Raw genomic sequence first — 24,919 nt, forward strand, 5'->3', positions numbered from 1 at the left:
AGAGCAGCCACCTGCACAGAGCAGCCTCCTTCGCAGAGCAGCCACCTGCACAGAGCAGCCTCCTTCACAGAGCAGCCACCTGCACAGAGCAGCCACCTTCACAGAGCAGCCACCTGCACAGAGCAGCCACCTTCGCAGAGCAGCCACCTTCGCAGAGCAGCCTCCTTCGCAGAGCAGCCTCCTTCGCAGAGCAGCCTCCTTCGCAGAGCAGCCTCCTTCGCAGAGCAGCCACCTGCACAGAGCAGCCTCCTTCGCAGAGCAGCCTCCTTCGCAGAGCAGCCTCCTTCGCAGAGCAGCCTCCTTCGCAGAGCAGCCTCCTTCGCAGAGCAGCCTCCTGCGCAGAGCAGCCTCCTTCGCAGAGCAGCCACCTGCACAGAGCAGCCTCCTTCACAGAGCAGCCTCCTGCGCAGAGCAGCCTCCTTCGCAGAGCAGCCTCCTTCGCAGAGCAGCCTCCTTCACAGAGCAGCCACCTGCACAGAGCAGCCTCCTTCGCAGAGCAGCCTCCTTCGCAGAGCAGCCACCGTCGCAGAGCAGCCACCTGCACAGAGCAGCCACCGTCGCAGAGCAGCCTCCTTCGCAGAGCAGCCTCCTTCGCAGAGCAGCCACCGTCGCAGAGCAGCCTCCTTCGCAGAGCAGCCACCGTCGCAGAGCAGCCTCCTTCGCAGAGCAGCCTCCTTCGCAGAGCAGCCTCCTTCACAGAGCAGCCACCTTCGCAGAGCAGCCTCCTGCGCAGAGCAGCCACCTTCGCAGAGCAGCCACCTGCACAGAGCAGCCTCCTTCGCAGAGCAGCCTCCTTCGCAGGGCAGCCTCCTTCGCAGAGCAGCCTCCTTCGCAGAGCAGCCACCTGCACAGAGCAGCCTCCTTCGCAGAGCAGCCTCCTTCGCAGGGCAGCCTCCTTCGCAGAGCAGCCTCCTTCGCAGAGCAGCCTCCTTCGCAGAGCAGCCTCCTGCACAGAGCAGCCTCCTTCACAGAGCAGCCACCTGCGCAGAGCAGCCACCTGCACAGAGCAGCCTCCTTCGCAGAGCAGCCACCTTCGCAGAGCAGCCTCCTTCGCAGAGCAGCCACCTGCGCAGAGCAGCCACCTTCGCAGAGCAGCCTCCTTCGCAGAGCAGCCTCCTTCGCAGAGCAGCCTCCTTCGCAGAGCAGCCTCCTTCGCAGAGCAGCCTCCTTCACAGAGCAGCCACCTGCGCAGAGCAGCCACCTGCACAGAGCAGCCACCTTCGCAGAGCAGCCACCTTCGCAGAGCAGCCTCCTTCACAGAGCAGCCACCTGCGCAGAGCAGCCACCTGCACAGAGCAGCCACCTTCGCAGAGCAGCCTCCTTCGCAGAGCAGCCACCTGCACAGAGCAGCCTCCTTCACAGAGCAGCCACCTGTACAGAGCAGCCACCTGCACAGAGCAGCCACCTGCGCAGAGCAGCCTCCTTCGCAGAGCAGCCACCTGCACAGAGCAGCCACCTGCACAGAGCAGCCACCTTCGCAGAGCAGCCTCCTTCACAGAGCAGCCACCGTCGCAGAGCAGCCACCGTCGCAGAGCAGCCTCCTTCGCAGAGCAGCCACCTGCACAGAGCAGCCTCCTTCACAGAGCAGCCTCCTTCGCAGAGCAGCCTCCTGCACAGAGCAGCCTCCTTCACAGAGCAGCCTCCTTCGCAGAGCAGCCTCCTGCACAGAGCAGCCTCCTTCGCAGAGCAGCCTCCTGCACAGAGCAGCCACCTGCACAGAGCAGCCACCTTCGCAGAGCAGCCTCCTTCACAGAGCAGCCACCGTCGCAGAGCAGCCACCGTCGCAGAGCAGCCTCCTTCGCAGAGCAGCCACCTGCACAGAGCAGCCACCTGCACAGAGCAGCCACCGTCGCAGAGCAGCCTCCTTCGCAGAGCAGCCACCTGCACAGAGCAGCCTCCTTCACAGAGCAGCCTCCTTCACAGAGCAGCCTCCTTCGCAGAGCAGCCTCCTGCGCAGAGCAGCCACCTTCGCAGAGCAGCCTCCTTCGCAGAGCAGCCTCCTTCGCAGAGCAGCCTCCTTCGCAGAGCAGCCTCCTTCACAGAGCAGCCACCTGCGCAGAGCAGCCACCTGCACAGAGCAGCCACCTTCGCAGAGCAGCCTCCTTCACAGAGCAGCCACCTGCGCAGAGCAGCCACCTGCACAGAGCAGCCACCTTCGCAGAGCAGCCTCCTTCGCAGAGCAGCCACCTGCACAGAGCAGCCTCCTTCACAGAGCAGCCACCTGCACAGAGCAGGCAGACCGCTCCGTTTGTGAACTCGGTGTTTGGGCTGGGGAGCTGAAAATGATTAGGTGGAATGCCGCCTCGGAATAGGTGGGCGACCGTTTCAGACTGAGGTGCTGTTTCTTCACTCAGATGGCTGAGAATTTTGGAATTCTGTATCCCAGAGGGTTGTGGATGCTCCATTGCTGAATATATTTAAGGCTGGAATTGACAGATTGTTGGTGTTTTGGGGAATTAGAGGTATATGGGAGCGGGTAATATGGTGGAGTTGCGGTAGATAACCAGGAATGATGGGATTGAATTGTGGAGCAGGCTCGAGGGGACGAATGGTGTACTCTTCCTATTATGTCTGTAACATAAACCACTGGCAGGAGAAACGGCGCAGTGATGATAAATGATTGAAGCATTGCTGGCGTAACGGTGAGCAAATCCAATTCAATGATATGCCCGCTTTTTCATTTGAACAGATTGTCAAAGCTCTCTTCTACCTGAAGGAAAAGCACGGGGTCATTCACAGAGATGTCAAACCATCAAATATTCTGCTGGACGAGCAGGGTCAAATCAAACTCTGTGATTTTGGGATCAGCGGGAGGCTCGTGGATTCGAAGGCAAAGACGAGGACTGCTGGCTGTGCGGCCTATATGGCGGTAAGTGTCTTCCATGTACAGGTGAAGTTGCTGATAGGGATATCGGTGTCATCCGCGGTGCGCAAAGCTGGGGATATCTGTGTAATTGACGATGCAGAAAAGGAGTTATCGGTCTATATCGCTGTGTGGAAATGGGGGATAAACTTGGAGTTTCAGCGGGAGCGGAGCGCAGAGGCTGCTGGTGGGTGAGTATTTAAGTAAACACTTACCTGGTACCATTTCTGTTCCTCTTTTGCTGTTGTATTTTTTTTTAAATTAGTTTTTTAGGCGGGAACAGGAAGTCGACCCGCGGACTTCTGGGAAGTCCCTCACCAATAAATTCTGGTGGAGAGGAAACCCGAGACAATACACGTGTACTGTCTCCCACCCGCCCTCCTCCTCTAACCTAATAATAAAACCCATTGGTCTGAGGTAAGTACCATATTTTATTATTATTATTATTTTTTTTTTTTAATTTAGTTGTTAGCCAGATCTTGGTAGAAAGTTAGAGGGATGGCAGGGAAGGGAGTGCAATGTTCCTCCTGCAGGATGTTTGAGGTGAGGGATGCCGTTAGTGTCCCTGCTGATTTTACCTGCAGGAAGTGCTGCCATCTCCAGCTCCTCCAAGACCGAGTTAGGGAACTGGAGCTGGAGTTGGAAGAACTTCAGATCATTCGGGAGGCAGAGGGGGTCGTAGATAGCAGCTTCAGGGAATTAGTTACACCAAAGATTGGAGATAGGTGGGTAACTGTAAGAGGGACTGGGAAGAAGCAGTCAGTGCAGGGATCCCCTGCGGTTGTTCCCCTGAGTAACAAGTATACCGCTTTGGATACTTGTGGGGGGGGGGGGGGGACTTACCAGGGGTAAGCCACGGGGTACGGGCCTCTGGCACGGAGTCTGTCCCTGTTGCTCAGAAGGGAAGGGGGAAGAGGAGTAATTGGCATTAGTAATTGGGGACTCGATAGTCAGGGACACAGATAGGAGATTTTGTGGGAGCGTGAGAGACTCACGTTTGGTATGTTGCCTCCCAGGTGCAAGGGTACGTGATGTCTCGGATCGTGTTTTCCGGGTCCTTCAGGGGGAGGGGAGCAGCCCCAAGTCGTGGTCCACATTGGCACTAACGACATAGGTAGGAAAGGGGACAAGGATGTCAGGCAGGCTTTCAGGGAGCTAGGATGGAAGCTCAGAACGAGAACAAACAGAGTTGTTATCTCTGGGTTGTTGCCCGTGCCACGTGATAATGAGATGAGGAATAGGGAGAGAGAGCAATTAAACACGTGGCTACAGGGATGGTGCAGGCGGGAGGGATTCAGATTTCTGGATAACTGGGGCTCTTTCAGGGGAAGGTGGGACCTCTGCAGACAGGATGATCTACATCTGAACCTGAGGGGCACAAATATCCTGGGGGGGAGATTTGTTAGTGCTCTTTGGGGGGGTTTAAACTAATGCAGCAGGGGCATGGGAACCTGGATTGTAGTTTTAGGGTACGGGAGATTGAGAGTATAGAGGTCAGGAGCACAGATTTGATGTCGCAGGAGGGGGCCAGTGTTCAGGTAGGTGGTTTGAAGTGTGTCTACTTCAATGCCAGGAGTATACGAAATAAGGTAGGGGAACTGGCAGCATGGGTTGGTACCTGGGACTTCGATGTTGTGGCCTTTTCGGAGACATGGATAGAGCAGGGACAGGAATGGATGTTGCAGATTCCGGGGTTTAGGTGTTTTAGTAAGCTCGGAGAAGGAGGCAAAAGAGGGGGAGGTGTGGCGCTGCTAGTCAAGAGCAGTATTACGGTGGCGGAGAGACATGGGGACTCATCTTCCGAGGTAGTATGGGCTGAGGTTAGAAACAGGAAAGGAGAGGTCACACTGTTGGGAGTCTTCTATAGGCCTCCAAATAGTTCTAGGGATGTAGAGGAAAGGATGGCGAGGATGATCCTGGATAAGAGCGAAAGTAACAGGGTAGTTATTATGGGAGACTTTAACTTTCCAAATATTGACTGGAAAAGATATAGTTCGAGTACATTAGATGGGTCGTTTTTTGTACAGTGTGTGCAGGAGGGTTTCCTGACACAATATGTTGACAGGCCAACAAGAGGCGAGGCCACGTTGGATTTGGTTTTGGGTAATGAACCAGGCCAAGTGTTGGATTTGGAGGTAGGAGAGCACTTTGGGGACAGTGACCACAATTCGGTGACGTTTACGTGAATGATGGAAAGGGATAAGTATACACCGCAGGGCAAGAGTTATAGCTGGGGGAAGGGCAATTATGATGCCATTAGACGTGACTTGGGGGGGATAGGTTGGAGAAGTAGGCTGCAAGTGTTGGGCACACTGGATAAGTGGAGCTTGGTCAAGGATTAGCTACTGCGTGTTCTTGATAAGTACCGTGGTTTACCAAAGAAGTGGAATCTCTTGTTAAGAAGAAGAAGGAGGCCTATGTGAAGATGAGGTGTGAAGTTTCAGTTGGGGCGATGGATAGTTACAAGGTAGCGAGGAAGGATCTAAAGAGAGAGCTAAGACGAGCAAGGAGGGGACATGAGAAGTATTTGGCAGGTAGGATCAAGGAAAGCCCAAAAGCTTTCTGTAGGTATGTCAGGAATAAGCGAATGACTCGGGAAAGAGTAGGACCAGTCAAGGACAGGGATGGGAAATTGTGTGTGGAGTCTGAAGAGATAGGCGAGATACTAAATGAATATTTTACGTCCGTATTCACTCAGGAAAAAGATAATGTTGTGGAGGAGAATGCTGAGACCCAGGCTAATAGAATAGATGGCATTGAGGTACGGAGGGAAGAGGAGTTGGCAATTCTGGACAGGCTGAAAATAGATAAGTCCCCGGGGCCTGATGGGATTTATCCTAGGATACTCTGGGAGGCCAGGGAAGAGATTGCTGGACCTTTGGCTTTGATTTTTATGTCATTATTGGCTACAGGAATAGTGCCAGAGGACTGGAGGATAGCAAATGTGGTCCCTTTGTTCAAAAAGGGGAGCAGAGACAACCCCGGCAACTATAGACCGGTGAGCCTCACGTCTGTAGTGGGTAAAGTCTTGGAGGGGATTATAAGAGACAAGATTTATAATCATCTAGATAGGAATAATATGATCAGGGATAGTCAGCGTGGCTTTGTGAAGGGTAGGTCATGCCTCACAAACCTTATCGAGTTCCTTGAGAAGGTGACTGAACAGGTAGACGAGGGTAGAGCAGTTGATGTGGTGTATATGGATTTCAGTAAAGCGTTTGATAAGGTTCCCCACGGTAGAAAATACGGAGGCTGGGGCTTGAGGGTGATTTAGAGATGTGGATCAGAAATTGGCTAGCTGAAAGAAGACAGAGGGTGGTGGTTGATGGGAAATGTTCAGAATGGAGTTCAGTTACAAGTGGCGTACCACAAGGATCTTTTCTGGAGCCGTTGCTGTTTGTCATTTTTATCAATGACCTAGAGGAAGGCGCAGAAGGGTGGGTGAGTAAATTTGCAGACGACACTAAAGTCGGTGGTGTTGTCGACAGTGTGGAAAGATGTAGCAGGTTACAGAGGGACATAGATAAGCTGCAGAGCTGGGCTGAGAGGTGGCAAATGGAGTTTAATGTAGAGAAGTGTGAGGTGATTCACTTTGGAAGGAATAACAGGAATGCGGAATATTTGGCTAATGGTAAATTTCTTGGAAGTGTGGATGAGCAGAGGGATCTAGGTGTCCATGTACATAGATCCCTGAAAGTTGCCACCCAGGTTGATAGGGTTGTGAAGAAGGCCTATGGAGTGTTGGCCTTTATTGGTAGGGGGATTGAGTTCCGGAGTCAGGAGGTCATGTTGCAGCTGTACAGAACTCTGGTACGGCCGCATTTGGAGTATTGCGTACAGTTCTGGTCACCGCATTATAGGAAGTCGTGGAGGCTTTGGAGCGGGTGCAGAGGAGATTTACCAGGATGTTGCCTGGTATGGAGGGAAAACCTTATGAGGAAAGGCTGATGGACTTGAGGTTGTTGTCGTTGGAGAGAAGAAGGTTAAGAGGAGACTTAATAGAGGCATACAAAATGATTAGGGGGTTGGATAGGGTGGACAGTGAGAGCCTTCTCCCGCGGATGGAAATGGCTGGCACGAGGGGACATAACTTTAAACTGAGGGGTAATAGATATAGGACAGAGGTCAGAGGTAGGTTCTTTACGCAAAGAGTAGTGAGGCCGTGGAATGCCCTACCTGCTACAGTAGTGAACTCGCCAACATTGAGGGCATTTAAAAGTTTATTGGATAAACATATGGATGATAATGGTATAGTGTAGGTTAGATGGCTTTTGTTTCGGTGCAACATCGTGGGCCGAAGGGCCTGTACTGCGCTGTATTGTTCTATGTTCTATGTTCTATGTATATCACAGTATGGAGAGGGAGATATCAGTTTATATCACAGTGGAGAAGGGGATATCGGTGCATATCACAGTGTGGTGGAGAGGGGGATATCGGTGTATATCACAGTGTGGAGAGGGGGATATCGGTGTATATCACAGTGTGGAGAGGGGCATATCGGTGTATATCACAGTGTGGAGAGGGGGATATCGGTGTATATCACAGTGTGGAGTGGGGCATATCGGTGTATATCACAGTGAGGAGAGGGGGATATCGGTGCATATCACAGTGTGGTGGAGAGGGGGATATCGGTGTATATCAGTGTGGAGAGGGGGATATCGGTGTACAAACAAAGAACAAAGCAATGTACAGCACAGGAACAGGCCCTTCGGCCCTCCAAGCCCGTGCCGACCATGCTGCCCGACTGAACTACAATCTTCTACACTTCCTGGGTCCGTATCCCTCTATTCCCATCCTATTCATGTATTTGTCAAGATGCCCCTTAAATGTCACTATCGTCCCTGCTTCCACCACCTCCTCCGGTAGCGAGTTCCAGGCACCCACTACCCTCTGCGTAAAAAACTTGCCTCGTACATCTACTCTAAACCTTGCCCCTCTCACCTTAAAACTATGCCCCCTAGTAATTGACCCCTCTACCCTGGGGAAAAGCCTCTGACTATCCACTCTGTCTATGCCCCTCATAATTTTGTAGACCTCTATCAGGTCTCCCCTCAACCTCCTTCGTTCCAGTGAGAACAAACCGAGTTTATTCAACTGCTCCTTATAGAGAATGCCCTCCATACCCGGCAACATTCTGGTAAATCTCTTCTGCACCCTCTCTAAAGCCTCCACATCCTTCTGATAGTCTGGCGACCAGAATTGAACACTATACTCCAAGTGTGGCCTAACTAAGGTTCATAGAATCATAGAAGTTTACAGCATGGAAACAGGCCCTTCGGCCCAACCAGTCCATGCCGCCCAGTTTTTACCATTAAGCTAGTCCCAGTTGCCCGCACTTGGCCCATAACCCTCTATACCCATCTTACCCATGTAACTATCTAAATGTTTTTTAAAAGACACAATTGTACCCGCCTCTACTACTACCTCTGGCAGCCCATTCCAGACACTCACAACCCTCAGAGTGAAGAAATTGCCCCTCTGGGCCCTTCTGAATCTCTCCCCTCTCACCTTAAACCTATGCCCTCTAGTTTTAGACTCCCCTACTTTTGGGAAAAGATGTTGACTATCTACCTTATCTATGCCCCTCATTATTTTATAGACCTCTATAAGATCACCCCTAAGCCTCCTACGCTCCAAGGAAAAAAGTCCCAGTCTATCCAGCCTCTCCTTATAACTCAAACCATCAAGTCCCGGCAACATCCTCGTAAATCTTTTCTGCACTCTTTCCAGTTTAATAATATCCTTTCTATAATAGGGTGACCAGAACTGCACACAGTATTCCAAGTGTGGCCGTACCAATGTCTTGTACAACTTCAACAAGACGTCCCAACTCCTGTATTCAATGTTCTGACCAATGAAACCAAGCATGCCGAATGCCTTCTTCACCACCCTGTCCACCTGCGACTCCACCTTCAAGGAGCTATGAACCTGTACTCCTAGATCTCTTTGTTCTATAACTCTCCCCAACGCCATACCATTAACTGAGTAGGTCCTGGCCTGATTCGATCTGCCAAAATGCATCACCTCACATTTATCTAAATTAAACTCCATCTGCCATTCGTCGGCCCACTGGCCTAATTGATCAAGATCCCGTTGCAATCCTAGATAACCTTCTTCACTATCCACTGTGCCACCAATCTTGGTGTCATCTGCAAACTTACTAACCATGCCTCCTAAATTCTCATCCAAATCATTAATATAAATCACAAATAACAGTGGACCCAGCACCGATCCCTGAGGCACACCACTGGTCACAGGCCTCCAGTTTGAAAAACAACCCTCTACAACCACCTTCTGTCGTCCAGCCAATTTTGAATCCAATTGGCAACCTCACCCTGGATCCCGTGAGTTTTAACCTTCTGCAACAACCTACCATGCGGTACCTTGTCAAAGGCTTTGCTAAAGTCCATGTAGACAACGTCTACTGCACTGCCCTCATCTACCTTCTTGGTCACCCTCTCAAAAAACTCAATCAAATTTGTGAGACATGATTTTCCACGCACAAAGCCATGCTGACTGCCCCGAATCAGTCCTTGCCTCTCTAAATGCTTGTAGATCCTGTCTCTCAGAATACCTTCTAGCAACTTACCTACTACAGACGTTAGGCTCACCGGTCTGTAGTTCCCAGGCTTTTCCCTGCTGCCCTTCTTAAACAAGGGCACAACATTCGCCACTCTCCAATCTTCAGGCACCTCACCTGTGGCTGCCGATGATTCAAATATCTCTGTTAGGGGACCCGCAATTTCCTCCCTAGCCTCCCACAACATCCTGGGATACATTTCATCAGGTAAGGGGATTTATCTACTTTTATACGCTTTAAGACTTCCAGCACCTCCTCCTCTGTAATATGCACAGTTCTCAAGACATCACTATTTATTTCCCTTAGTTTCCTAACATCCATGCCTTTCTCCACCGTGAATACCGATGAGAAATATTAATTCAGGATCTCACCCAACTCTTGTGGCTCTGCACATAGATGTCCTTGTTGATCCTTAAGAGGCCCTACTCTGTCCCTAGTTACTCTTTTCCCCTTTATGTATTTGTAGAATCTCTTTGGATTCTCCCTTGCATTATTTGCCAAAGCAATTTCATGTCCCCTTTTTGCCCTCCTGATTTCCCTCTTAACTCTATTTCGACAATCTCTATACTCTTCAAGGGATCTACTTGATCCCAGTTGCTTATGTACGTCATATGCCTCCTTCTTCTTTTTGACCAGAGTCTCAATATCTCGAGTCATCCAGGGTTCCCTACTTCTACCAGCCTTGCCCTTCACTCTAAAGGGAATGTGCTTACCCTGCACCCTGGTTAACACATTTTTAAAAGCCTCCCATTTACCAGCCGTCCCTTTGCCTGCCAATAGTCTCCCCTAATCTACCTCTGCAAGTTCCTGTCTGATACCATCAAAATTGGCCTTGCCCCAATTAAGAATTTTAACTCTTGGGCCAGACCTATCATTCTCCATAGCTATCTTAAAACTAATGGAATTATGGTCACTTGTCCCAAAGTGATCCCTCACTAGCACTTCTGTCACTTGCCCTTCCTTATTTCCCAAGACGAGGTCAAGTTTTGCCCCCTCTCTAGTCGGTCCATCCACAGACTGAATGAGAAATTCCTCCTGAATACACTCAACAAATTTCCCTCCATCCAAGCCCCTAATGCTATGGCTGTCCCAGTCAATGTTGGGAAAGTTAAAGTCCTCTACTACTACCACCCTATTATTCTTGCAGCTATCTGTAATCTCCTTACATATTTGCTCCTCAATTTCAAAAAGAACAAAGAACAAAGAAATGTACAGCACAGGAACAGGCCCTTCGGCCCTCCAAGCCCGTGCCGACCATGCTGCCCGACTAAACTACAACCTTCTACACTTCCTGGGTCCGTATCCTTCTATTCCCATCCTATTCATATATTTGTCAAGATGCCCCTTAAATGTCCCTATCGTCCCTGCTTCCACTACCTCCTCCGGTAATTTCCGGTAATATAATTTCCCGCTGACTATTTGGGGGCCTGTAGTACAGTCCTACCAAGGTGATCTCTCCCTTCTTATTTTTCAGTTCCACCCATATAGACTCAGTGGGCGAACCCTCGGATATATCCCCTCTAAGTACTGCCGTGATGTTCTCCCTAATCAAAAACGCCACTCCCCCTCCTCTCTTACCTCCTGTTCTATCCTTTCTATAGCATCTGTACCCCGGAACATTGAGCTGCCAGTCCTGCCCCTCCCTTAGCCATGTTTCAGTCATAGCTATAATATCCCAGTCCCATGTGCCCGTCCATGCCCTGAGTTCATCCGCTTTGCCCATCAGGCCCCTTGCATTGAAATAAATGCAGTTTAATGTAGACCTTCCTTGCTCTCTGCCCTGCTTTCTCAGGTCATGCTTTACACACTCTCCCTTCCTGCCTTTTGTTTCTGTCCCCACTGACTTCCTACATTGGTTCCCATCCCCCTGCCACATTAGTTTAAACCCTCCCCAACTGCACTAGCAAACACACCCCGAGAACATTGGTTCCGGTCCCACCCAGATGCAGACCGTCCAATTTGTACAGGTCCCACCTCCCCCAGAACCGGTCCCAGTGTCCCAGGAATTTGAAACCCTCCCTCTTGCACCATCTCTCAAGCCACGTATTCATCCTAGCTATCCTGTCATTCCTACTCTGACTATCACGTGGCACTGGTAGCAATCCTGAGATTACTACCTTTGAGGTCCTACTTTTTAGTTTAACTCCTAACTCCCTAAATTCAGCTTGGAGGACCTCATCCCGTTTTTTACCTATATCGTTGGTGCCTATATGCACCACGACAGCTGGCTGTTCACCCTCCCCCTCCAGAATGCCCTGCAGCCGCTCCGAGACATCCTTGACCCTTGCACCAGGGAGGCAACATACCAACCTGGATTCTCGTTGCGTCCACAGAAACGCCTGTCTATTCCCCTTACAATTGAATCCCCTATCACTATAGCTCTGCCACTCTTTTTCCCGCCCTTCTGTGCAGCAGAGCCAGCCATGGTGCCATGAACCTGGCTGCTGCCACCTTCCCCTGGTGAGCCATCTCCCCCAACAGTTTCCAAAACGGTAAATCTGTTTTGGAGGGAGATGACCGCAGGGGATCCCTGCACTGCCTTCCTACTCTTCCTCTGTCTGTTGGTCACCCTTTCCCTATCTGCCTCAGTAATTTTAATCTGCGGTGTGACCAACTCACTGAATGTGCTATCCACAACTTCCTCAGCATCGCGGACGCTCCAAAGTGAGTCCATCCGCAGCTCCAGAGCCGTCAAGCGGTCTAACAGGAGCTGCAGTTGGACACACTTCTTGCAGATGAAGGAGTCAGGGACACCAGAAGGGTCCCTGACTTGCCACATCTCACAAGAGGAGCATGACACGGGTCTGAGCTCTCCTGCCATGACTGAAACCTGAAGTTAAATTTGAACTACACTACAAAGCTAAGAGAAAGTCAAAGAGAGAGAAATCACTTACCAGTTACAAGCCAATCACTTACCTGCTGGCTGTGATGTAATTGCTCCCGAGACTCTCTCACAGGTCTGCTTCTCTGCACCTCCTTAAGATGAGCACCAAATTCCCTTACTAGTTAATTAATAATTGGGTTTTTTTTTTGGAAACTCAACCCCAAACACCAAACTCCAAAAAACAAACACAGCCCTCACTCACCTCTTACCCAAACTCAGCCTTACCCAAACTCAGATACACTCTGTTTGCTTCCAGCACTCCATTTCTAAAGGCACTTCAGCCACACCCTTTGTCTCCTTCCTGATTTACAGTCAGCCAATAGGCCTGCTCCCAAAACTGTTCTCCCGAAACTAACAGCTGACCTGCAAGGTAAGGAAGTGGTTAATCAGTACTTAACTCACCCACGGCGCGCCCTTTTAATCTGTCCCCTCTGCCTCGCAGCTCCCGCGCTTTTTCAAACTCCCGCGCTGTTTCCAAGGTCCCGGCTCCCTCTCTCTCCCGAACAGCTGACCTGCAAGGTAAGGAAGTGGTTAATCAGTACTTACCTCACCCAGGCAGCGACCTTTTAATCTGTCCCCTCTGCCTCGCAGCTCCCGCGCTGTTCTATACAGCTGCAACATGACTTGCCAATTCTTATACTCAATGCCCCGGCCAATGAAGGCAAGCATGCCGTATGCCTTCTTGACTACCTTCTCCACCTGTGTTGCCCCTTTCAATGACCTATGGACCTGTACTCCTAGATCTATAGAACATAGAACAATACAGCGCAGTACAGGCCCTTCAGCCCACGATGTTGCACCGAAACAAAAACCATCTAACCTACACTATGCCATTATCATCCATATGTTTAACCAATAAACTTTTAAATGCCCTCAATGTTGGCGAGTTCACTACTGTAGCAGGTAGGGCATTCCACGGCCTCACTACTCTTTGCGTAAAGAACCTACCTCTGACCTCTGTCCTATATCTATTACCCCTCAGTTTAAAGTTATGTCCCCTCGTGCCAGCCATATCCATCCGCGGGAGAAGGCTCTCACTGTCCACCCTATCCAACCCCCTGATCATTTTGTATGCCTCTATTAAGTCTCCTCTTAACCTTCTTCTCTCCAACGAAAACAACCTCAAGTCCATCAGCCTTTCCTCATAAGATTTTGCCTCCATACCAGGCAACATCCTGGTAAATCTCCTCTGCACCCGCTCCAAAGCCTCCACGTCCTTCCTATAATGCGGTGACCAGAACTGTACGCAATACTCCAAATGCGGCCGTACCAGAGTTCTGTACAGCTGCAACATGACCTCCCGACTCCGGAACTCAATCCCTCTACCAATAAAGGCCAACACTCCATAGGCCTTCTTCACAACCCTATCAACCTGGGTGGCAACTTTCAGGGATCTATGTACATGGACACCTAGATCCCTCTGCTCATCCACACTTTCAAGAACTTTACCATTAGCCAAATATTCCGCATTCCTGTTATTCCTTCCAAAGTGAATCACCTCACACTTCTCTACATTAAACTCCATTTGCCACCTCTCAACCCACCTCTGCAGCTTATCTATATCCCTCTGTAACCTGCTACATCCTTCCACACTATCGACAACACCACCGACTTTAGTATCGTCTGCAAATTTACTCACCCACCCTTCTGCACCTTCCTCTAGGTCATTGATAAAAATGACAAACAGCAACGGCCCCAGAACAGATCCTTGTGGTACTCCACTTGTGACTGTACTCCATTCTGAACATATCCCATCAACCACCACCCTCTGTCTTCTTTCAGCTAGCCAATTTCTGATCCACATCTCTAAATCACCCTCAATCCCCAGCCTCCGTATTTTTTGCAATAGCCTACCGTGGGGAACCTTATCAAACGCTTTGCTGAAATCCATATACACCACATCAACTGCTCTACCCTCGTCTACCTGTTCAGTCACCTTCTCAAAGAACTCAATAAGGTTTGTGAGACATGACCTACCCTTCACAAAGCCATGCTGACTATCCCTGATCATATTATTCCTATCTAGATGATTATAAATCTTGTCTCTTATAATCCCCTCCAAGACTTTACCCACTACAGACGTGAGGCTCACCGGTCTATAGTTGCCGGGGTTGTCTCTGCTCCCCTTTTTGAACAAAGGGACCACATTTGCTGTCCTCCAGTCCTCTGGCACTATTCCTGTAGCCAATGATGACATAAAAATCAAAGCCAAAGGTCCAGCAATCTCTTCCCTGGCCTCCCAGAGAATCCTAGGATAAATCCCATCAGGTCCCGGGGACTTATCTATTTTCAGCCTGTCCAGAATTGCCAACACCTCTTCCCTACGTACCTCAATGCCATCTATTCTATTAGCCTGGGGCTCAGCATTCTCCTCCACAACATTATCTTTTTCCTGAGTGAATACTGACGAAAAATATTCATTTAGTATCTCGCCTATCTCTTCAGACTCCACACACAATTTCCCATCCCTGTCCTTGACTGGTCCTACTCTTTCCCTAGTCATTCGCTTATTCCTGACATACCTATAGAAAGCTTTTGGGTTTTCCTTGATCCTTCCTGCCAAATACTTCTCATGTCCCCTCCTTGCTCGTCTTAGCTCTCTCTTTAGATCCTTCCTCGCTACCTTGTAACTATCCATTGCCCCAACCGAAACTTCACACTTCATCTTCACATAGGCCTCCTTCTTCCTCTTAACAAGAGATTCCACTTCCTTGGTAAACCACGGTTCCCTCGCTCGACGCCTTCCTCCCTGTCTGACCGGTACATACTTATCAAGAACACGCAGTAGCTGATCCTTGAACAAGCCCCACTTATCCAGTGTGCCCAACACTTGCAGCCTACTTCTCCACCTTATCCCCCCCAAGTCACGTCTAATGGCATCATAATTGCCCTTCCCCCAGCTATAACTCTTGCCCTGCGGTGTGTACTTATCCCTTTCCATCATTAACGTAAACGTCACCGAATTGTGGTCACTGTCCCCAAAGTGCTCTCCTACCTCCAAATCCAACACCTGGCCTGGTTCATTACCCAAAACCAAATCCAACGTGGCCTCGCCTCTTGTTGGCCTGTCAACATATTGTTTCAGGAAACCCTCCTGCGCACACTGTACAAAAAACGACCCATCTATTGTACTCGAACTATATCTTTTCCAGTCAATATTTGGAAAGTTAAAGTCTCCCATAATAACTACCCTGTTACTTTCGCTCATATCCAGAATCATCTTCGCCATCCTTTCCTCTACATCCCTAGAACTATTAGGAGGCCTATAAAAAACTCCCAACAGGGTGACCTCTCCTTTCCTGTTTCTAACTTCAGCCCATACTACCTCGGAAGAAGAGTCCCCATCTAGCATCCTCTCCGCCACCGTAATACTGTTCTTGACTAGCAGCGCCACACCTCCCCCTCTTTTGCCTCCTTCTCTGAGCTTACTAAAACACCTAAACCCCGGAACCTGCAACATCCATTCCTGTCCCTGCTCTATCCATGTCTCCGAAATGGCCACAACATCGAAGTCCCAGGTACCAACCCATGCTGCCAGTTCCCCTACCTTGTTTCGTATACTCCTGGCATTGAAGTAGACACACTTCAAACCACCTACCTGAACACTGGCCCCCTCCTGCGACGTCAAATCTGTGCTCCTGACCTCTATACTCTCATTCTCCCTTACCCTAAAACTACAATCCAGGTTCCCATGCCCCTGCTGCATTAGTTTAAACCCCCCCAAAGAGCACTAACAAATCTCCCCCCCAGGATATTTGTGCCCCTCAGGTTCAGATGTAGACCATCCTGTCTGGAGAGGTCCCACCTTCCCCAAAAAGAGCCCCAGTTACCCAAAAATCTGAATCCCTCCCGCCTGCACCATCCCTGTAGCCACGTGTTTAAATGTTCTCTCTCCCTATTCCTCATCTCACTATCACGTGGCACGGGCAACAACCCAGAGATAACAACTCTGTTTGTTCTAGTTCTGAGCTTCCATCCTAGCTCCCTGAAAGCCTGCCTGACATCCTTGTCCCCTTTCCTACCTATGTCGTTAGTGCCAATGTGGACCACGACTTGGGGCTGCTCCCCCTCCCCCCCTAAGGACCTGGAAAACATCTCTTTGACTTTCAATACTCTTGAGGGTTCTACCATTCACTGTATATTCCCTACCTGCATTAGACCTTCCAAAATGCATTACCTCACATTTGTCCGGATTAAACTCCATCTGCCATCTCTCCGCCCACGTCTCCAAACAATCTAAATCCTGCTGTATCCTCTGACAGTCCTCATCGCTATCCGCAATTCCACCAACCTTTGTGTCGTCTGCAAACTTACTAATCAGACCAGTTACATTTTCCTCCAAATCATTTATATATACTACAAAGAGCAAAGGTCCCAGCACTGATCCCTGTGGAACACCACTGGTCACAGCCCTCCAATTAGAAAAGCATCCTTCCATTGCTACTCTCTGCCTTCTATGACCTAGCCAGTTCTGTATCCACCTTGCCAGCTCACCCCTGATCCCGTGTGACTTCACCTTTTGTACTAGTCTACCATGAGGGACCTTGTCAAAGGCCTTACTGAAGTCCATATAGACAACATCCACTGCCCTACCTGCATCAATCATCTTAGTGACCTCCTCGAAAAATTCTATCAAGTTAGTGAGACACGACCTCCCCTTCACAAAACCATGCTGCCTCTCACTAATACGTCCATTTGCTTCCAAATGGGAGTAGATCCTGTCTCGAAGAATTCTCTCCAGAAATTTCCCTACCACTGAAGTAAAGCTCACCGGCCTGTAGTTCCCTGGATTATCCTTGCTACCCTTCTTAAACAGAGGAACAACATTGGCTATTCTCCAGTCCTCCGGGACATCCCCTGAAGACAGTGAGGATCCAAAGATTTCTGTCAAGGCCTCAGCAATTTCCTCTCCAGCCTCTTTCAGTATTCTGGGGTAGATCCCATCAGGCCCTGGGGACTTATCTACCTTAATATTTTTTAAGACACCCAACACCTCGTCTTTATGGATCTCAATGTGACCCAGGCTATCTACACACCCTTCTCCAGACTCAACATCTACCAATTTCTTCTCTTTGGTGAATACTGATGCAAAGTATTCATTTAGTACCTCGCCCATTTCCTCTGGCTCCACACATAGATTCCCTTGCCTATCCTTCAGTGGGCCAACCCTTTCCCTGGCTACCCTCTTGCTTTTTATGTACGTGTAAAAAGCCTTGGGAATTTCCTTAACCCTATTTGCCAATGACTTTTCGTGACCCCTTCTAGCCCTCCTGACTGCTTGCTTCAGTTCCTTCCTACTTTCCTTATATTCCACACAGGCTTCGTCTGTTCCCAGCCTTTTAGCCCTGACAAATGCCTCCTTTTTCTTTTTGACGAGGCCTACAATATCTCTCGTTATCCAAGGTTCCCGAAAATTGCCGTATTTATCCTTCTTCCTCACAGGAACATGCCGGTCCTGAATTCCTTTCAACTGACACTTGAAAGCCTCCCACATGTCAGATGTTGATTTGCCCTCAAACATCCGCCCCCAATCTATGTTCTTCAGTTCCCGCCTAATATTGTTATAATTAGCCTTTCCCCAATTTAGCACATTCATCCTAGGACCACTCTTATCCTTGTCCACCAGTACTTTAAAACTTACTGAATTGTAGTCACTGTTACCGAAATGCTCCCCCACTGAAACATCTCCCACCTGGCCGGGCTCATTCCCCAATACCAGGTCCAGTACCGCCCCTTCCCTAGTTGGACTGTCTACATATTGTTTTAAGAAGCCCTCCTGGATGCTCCTTACAAACTCCACCCCGTCTCAGCCCCTGGCACTAAGTGAGTCCCAGTCAATATTGGGGAAGTTGAAGTCTCCCATCACCACAACCCTGTTGTTTTTACTCTTTTCCAAAATCTGTCTACCTATCTGCTCCTCTATCTCCCGCTGGCTGTTGGGAGGCCTGTAGTAAACCCCCAACATTGTGACTGCACCCTTCTTATTCCTGATCTCTACCCATATAGCCTCACTGCCCTCTGAGGTGCCCTCCCGCAGTACAGCTCTGATATTCTCCCGAACCAGTAGCGCAACTCCGCCTCCCCTTTTACATCCCCCTCTATCCCGCCTGAAACATCTAAATCCTGGAACGTTTAGCTGCCAATCCTGCCCTTCCCTCAACCAGGTCTCTGTAATGGCAACAACATCATAGTTCCAAGTACTAATCCAAGCTCTAAGTTCATCTGCCTTACCCGTAATACTTCTTGCATTAAAACATATGCACTTCAGGCCACCAGACCCGCTGTGTTCAGCAACTTCTCCCTGTCTGCTCTGCCTCAGAGCCCCACTGTCCCTATTCCCTAGTTCTCCCTCAATGCTCTCACCTTCTGACCTATTGCTCCCGTGCCCACCCCTCTGCCATACTAGTTTAAACCCTCCCGTGTGACAATAGCAAACCTCGCGGCCAGGATATTTATGCCTCTCCGGTTTAGATGCAACCCGTCCTTATATAGGTCACACCTGCCCCGGAAGAGCTCCCAGTGGTCCAGATAACGGAAACCCTCCCTCCTGTTTGCCCTCCCCCTTCAGGATGCCCTCTACCCGTTCTGAGACATCCTGGACCCTGGCACCAGGGAGGCAACATACCATCCTGGAGTCTCTTTCACATCCACAGAAGCGCCTATCTGTGCCCCTGACTATAGAGTCCCCTATTTCATAGAATTTACAGTGCAGAAGGAGGCCATTCGGCCCATCGAGTCTGCAACCCCACTCAACCAACACTAAGGGCAATTTTGGACACTAAGGGCAATTTAGCATGGCCAATCCACCTAACTTGCACATCTTTGGACTGTGGGAGGAAACCGGAGCACCCGGAGGAAACCCACGCACACACGGGGAGAACGTGCAGACTCCGCACAGACAGTGACCCAGCCGGGAATCGAACCTGGGACCCTGGAGCTGTGAAGCAATTGCGCTACCCGGTATGCTACCGTGCATTTAATATTGTTCTTCTGCGCTTTGACCCTCCCTTCTGAACATCAGAGCCAGCCGTGGTGCCACTGCTCTGGCTGCTGCTGTTTTCCCCTGATAGGCTATCCCCCCCCGACAGTATCCAAAGGGGTATACCTGTTCGAGAGGGGGACAACTACAGGGGATTCCTGCACTGACTGCCTGCCCTTTCCGATGGTCACCCATTTCTCTGCCTGCACCTTGGGTGTGACCACATTTACATAACTGCGATCTATGACGCTTTCCGCCACCTGCATGTTCCTCAGTGCATCCAATTGCCGCTCCAACCGAACCATGCGGTCTGTGAGGAGCTCCAGTTGGGTGCACTTTCTGCAGATGAAGCCATCCGGGACGCTGGAAGCCTCCCGGACATGCCACATCTCACAGTCAGAGCACTGCACCCCTCTAACTGACATTGCGTCAATTAATTAAAATTTAAAAAAAAAAAAATTTTTTTAATTTTTTAATATATATTTTTTTAAATTTCAAAGTTACTGTTAACTATCTGTTTCCTAGCGCTAGATTTCTAATAGAAATGCGAAAGCTAAATATAGTACTCTCCGATCTCTGGCTTAGATACCCCTCTAAATTATAATTAAGTAATTATGTTTAATTAGTTACCAATGCTTAATTTTTTTAATTTAGTGTAGATTCCCAACCAGCCACTCAGGCCACAGCTTTTCTGTGATGTCACTTCAGTTTCCCCCGACACACACAATTTGAAAAAGGTATAAAAGTAAAAATGAGTAAAAATCACTTACTTACCTTCTGAGTGTCTTAGATGTTCTCAGGTTCTCTCCCTGACAGAGACTGCTCCTCCACCTCCGAACCTTGACCTGCACAATGCTAATAATATAATATACTAATAATATAATATGGCACTTACCTCACACCAATGGGTCTTATTATTAGGTTAGAGGAGGAGGGCGGGTGGGAGACACTACACGTGTAGTGTCTCGGGTTTCCTCTCCACCAGAATTTATTGGTTGGGGGGGGGTCTTCCCAGAAGTCCGCAGGTCGAAAAAAATAAAACAGAAAAGAAGTGTTTTTTAAAAGGATACACTTACCTCCCAGAAATCACTTGCGCACCGCTCCCGCTGAAATCGACTGGCCTGCTCCTGTGAAGGTAAGAGTTTTTAAAGGATACACTTACCTCCCAGAAATCACTTGCGCACCGCTCCTGCTGAAATCGACTAGCCTGCTCCTGTGAAGGTAAGAGTTTTTAAAGGATACACTTACCTCCCTGAAATCACTTGCGCACCGCTCCCGCTGAAATCGACTGTATATCACAGTGTGGAGAGGGGGATGTCCGTGTTTATCATAGTGGAGTATTGAACATGTTGATTCAGGTGAATATCACAGTTCGGCAGAGACAGGATGTTCTGGGCTGGACTCTTATCTATTCAGCTCAGGAAGAATGGAAGTGGCAGAACTGGGGCTATTCTCTCGATCACCATCACGGGGAGCAAATTTCTCAGAGGAGCAATTGCATCTTAAAGTCCCCGATTGCAACTATTCGAATGCACTTGGGGCAGTGTTAGTGCAAAGGGCAGAGTGTGTGAAAATTTTGAATGGCATTTCAATATTTCTGACACCATAGAACATGGGACAGCCTTCAAAACAACCCTCTTAACCTGGGTGGCAACTTTCAGGGATCTACGCATATGTACACCGAGATCTCTCTGCTCATCCACACTGCCAAGAATCTTACCATTAGCCCAGTACTCAGTCTTCCTGTTATTCCTTCCAAAATGAATCACCTCACACTTTTCTGCATTAAACTCCATTTGCCACCTCTCAGCCCAGCGCTGCAGCTTATCTATATCCCTCTGTAACTTGTAACATCCTTCCGCACTGTCCACAACTCCACCGACTTTAGTGTCATCTGCAAATTTACTCACCCATCCTTCTACGCCCTCCTCCAGGTCATTTATAAAAATGACAAACAGCAGTGGCTCCAAAACAGATCCTTGTGGTACACCACTAGTAACTGGACTCCAGTCTGAACATTTCCCATCAACCACCACCCTTTGTCTTCTTCCAGCTAGCCAATTTCTGCTCCAAACTGCTAAATCACCCTGAATCCCATGCCTCCGTATTTTCTGCAGTAGCCTACCATGGGGAACCTTATCAAACGCTTTACTGAAATCCATATACACCACATCAACTGCTTTACCCTCATCCACATGTTTGGTCACCTTCTCAAAGAACTCAATAAGGTTTGTGAGGCACGACCTACCCTTCACAAAGCCGTGTTGACTATCTCTAATAAAATTATTCCTTTCCAGATGATTATACATCCTATCTCTTATAAACCTTTCCAAGATTTTGCCCACAACAGAAGTAAGGCTCTCTGGTCTATAGTTACCGGGGTTGTCTCTACTCCCCTTCTTGAACAAGGGGACAACATTTGCTATCCTCCAGTCTTCTGGCACTATTCCTGTAGACAAAGATGACTTCAAGATCAAGGCCAAAGACTCAGCAATCTCCTCCCGAGCTTCCCAGAGAATCCTAGGATAAATCCCATCTGGCCCAGGTGACTTATCTATTTTCACACTTCCCAGAATTGCTAACACCTCCTCCTTATGAACCTCAAGCCCTTCTAGTCTAGTAGCCTGAATCTCAGTATTCTCCTCGACAACATTGTCTTTTTCCTGTGTGAATACTGACGAAAAATATTCATTTAGCACCTCTCCTATCTCCTCTGACTACAAGCAAAACTTCCCACTACTGTCCTTGCCTGGCCCTACTCTTACTCTAGTCATTCTTTTATTCCTGACATATCTATAGAAAGCTTTAGGGTTATCCTTGATCCTACCTGCCAAAGACTTTTTATGTCCCCACCTGGCTCTTCTTAGCTCTCTCTTTAGGTCCTTCCAAGCTAACTTGTAACTCTCGAGCGCCCTAACTGAACCTTCATGTCTCATCTTTACATAAGTCTCCTTCTTCCTCTTGACAAGTGTTTCGACTGCTTTAGTAAATCACGGTTCCCTCACTCGACCACTTCCTCCCTGCCTGACAGGTACATACTTATCAAGGACACGCAGTAGCTGTTCCTTGAACAAGCACCACATTTCCATTGTGCCCATCACCTGCAGTTTTCCTCTCCATCCGATGTATCCTAAGTCTTGCCTCATCGCATCATAATTGCCTTTCCCCCAGATATAACTCTTGCCCTGCGGTATATACCTATCCCTTTCCATCACTAAAGTAAACGTAATCGAATTGTGGTCACTATCACCAAAGTGCCCACCTACCTCGAAATCTAACACCTGTCCTGATTCATTACCCAGTACCAAATCCAATGTGGCCTTGCTTCTCGTTGGCCTATCTACATACTGTGTCAGGAAACCAATCTGCACACATTGGACAAAAACGGACCCATCTAATGTACTCGAACTATAGCGTTTCCAGTCAATATTTGGAAAATTAAAGTCCCCCATTACAACTACCCTGTTGCTTTCGCTCCTATCCAGAATCATCTTTGCAATCCTCTCCTCTACATCTCTGGAACTTTTCGGAGGCCTATAGAAAACCCCTAACAGGGTGACCTCTCCTTTCCTGTTTCTAACCTCAGCCCATACTACCTCAGTAGACGAGTCCTCATCAAACGTCCTTTCTGCCACCGTAATACTGTCCTTGACTAACAATGCCACCCCTCCCCCTCTTTTACCACCTTCCCTGAGCTTACTGAAATATGTGCCAAGCTTTGTCCGAAACCAAGATCAAGCTATCCCACTCCCTGTCATTCTGGTGTGCTCCATGTGCCTATCCAATAACTGCTTGAAAGTTCCTAAAGTGTCCGACTCCACTATCACAGCAGGCAGTTCATTCCACACCCTAACCACTCTCTGAGTAAAGAACCTACCTCGGACATCCCTCCTATATCTCCCACCCTGAATCTTATAGTTATGCCCCCTTGCAACAGCTACATCCACCCGAGGAAATAGTCTCTGAACGTCCACTCTATCTATCCCCCTCATTATCTTATAAACTTCTATTAAGTCGCGCCTCATCCTCCTCCGCTCCAAAGAGAAAAGCCCTAGCTCCCTCAACCTTTCCTCATAAGACCTATCCTCCAAACCAAGCAGCATCCTGGTAAATCTCCTTTGCGCCCTTGCCAATGCTTCCACATCCTTCCTATAATGAGGTGACCAGAACTGCACACAGTGCTCCAAATGTGGTCTCGCCAGGGTCATGTATAGTTGCAGTACATCCCCACGGCTCTTAAACTCACGCCCCCTGTTAATAAACGCTAACACACAAAAAGCCTTCTTCACGGCTCTATCCACTTGAGTGGCAACCTTCAGAGATCTGTGGACATGAACCCCAAGATATCTCTGTTCCTCCACATTCCTCAGAACCCTGCCGTTGACCCTGTAATCCGCATTCAATTTTTTTCTACCAAAATGAATCACCTCGCACTTATCAGGGTTAAACGCCATCTGCCGTTTTCCGGCCCAGCTCTGCATCCTATCAATGTCTCTTTGCAGCCTACAGCAAGTAGTACCTCATCCACTACTCCACCAATCTTGGTGTCATCAGCAAATTTACTGACCCACCCTTCAGCCCCCTCCTCCATGTCATTGATAAAAATCACAAATAGCAGAGGACCCAGCACTGCTCCCTGTGGTACACCGCTGGTAACTGGTCTCCAGTCTGAACATTTTCCATCCACCACCACCCTCTGTTTTCTATGTGATAGCCAGTTACTGATCCAATCGCCAAATTTCCCTCTATCCCACACCTCCTTACTTTCTTCATGAGCCGACCATGGGGAACCTTATCAAACGCCTTACTGAATTCCAACAATGGAATGAGGCTGAGCTAAATATGAATCTGGGGAATGATCAGGGTCAAGTGTCAGTCGGGGAACATTTTGGGAATGGCGATGATCGAATCCTGAGGTTTTGATTAACTATGGGAAAGCACTAGGATTACTCCAGAGTAAAGCTATTGAACCAGAGTTTGCAGTGGAGAGCAACAGTTGGTGGGGGCTGAGCCTGCTCCTCTTCGTCCACATGTTCAGGAGGATGTGGGCAGGTGAGTGGAACAGGCAGACACGGGACGGCTGGACTGCAACGGAGAACAGTGCAAACTGGAGCACTGTGATCAGAAAGAATGCTGATAGTCCGAAAGGGCTTTGAAGAACATAGGGAGCTGGGGGTTGTGAGGGTGGCAGGGCCAAAGGGGACAAGGAGATCCTGATCTTTAGACGTGGAGGTGTCAAGCAGGAAGGTGAACCTGTCCATAAGATTCCTTCACCCTCGCCTGGAGTATTGTGTCGACATTGGGGCAGAGACAATGTGCAGACGATTGACGAGAATGGTATCAGGGGTGAGGGGCTTGCGTTACGTGGATGGAGGACAGAAGCTGACATCGATGTCCTTGGGGAAGTGGCTGTTTAGAGGATATTTGACTGTGTTCCGAATCATGTGCCGTCTGGAGATGGAGTGAGACAGTTTGCATTGGCGGAGGATTTGAGAGGCAGAGCACAACGATTTTGGTGTAAAGCTAAACAGCCGATGACGGCTTGTCTAAGCAGCGAGGGTGGGGGGGGAGGGTGATGGACTGAACTAACGGGCGATAAGGAGCTGGGGGTGC

The 24,919-nt window shown here is 49.1% G+C and overlaps 1 protein-coding gene across 3 annotated transcripts in view; it reads left to right on the forward strand.

Annotated features, from left to right (window-relative positions):
- The window catches only part of map2k7 (mitogen-activated protein kinase kinase 7), a 201,584-nt gene that overhangs the window by 114,174 nt on the left and 62,491 nt on the right, over nt 1-24,919 (forward strand). For all 3 annotated transcript variants that reach the window (XM_072491280.1, XM_072491282.1, XM_072491281.1), the window contains one exon: nt 2,690-2,869. In XM_072491280.1, coding sequence (XP_072347381.1) covers nt 2,690-2,869 — 180 coding nt within the window. The remainder of the gene's footprint in view (nt 1-2,689; nt 2,870-24,919) is intronic.

This window comes from Scyliorhinus torazame, chromosome 27 (assembly GCF_047496885.1).
Source record: "Scyliorhinus torazame isolate Kashiwa2021f chromosome 27, sScyTor2.1, whole genome shotgun sequence".
Taxonomy (NCBI): Eukaryota; Metazoa; Chordata; class Chondrichthyes; order Carcharhiniformes; family Scyliorhinidae; genus Scyliorhinus; species Scyliorhinus torazame.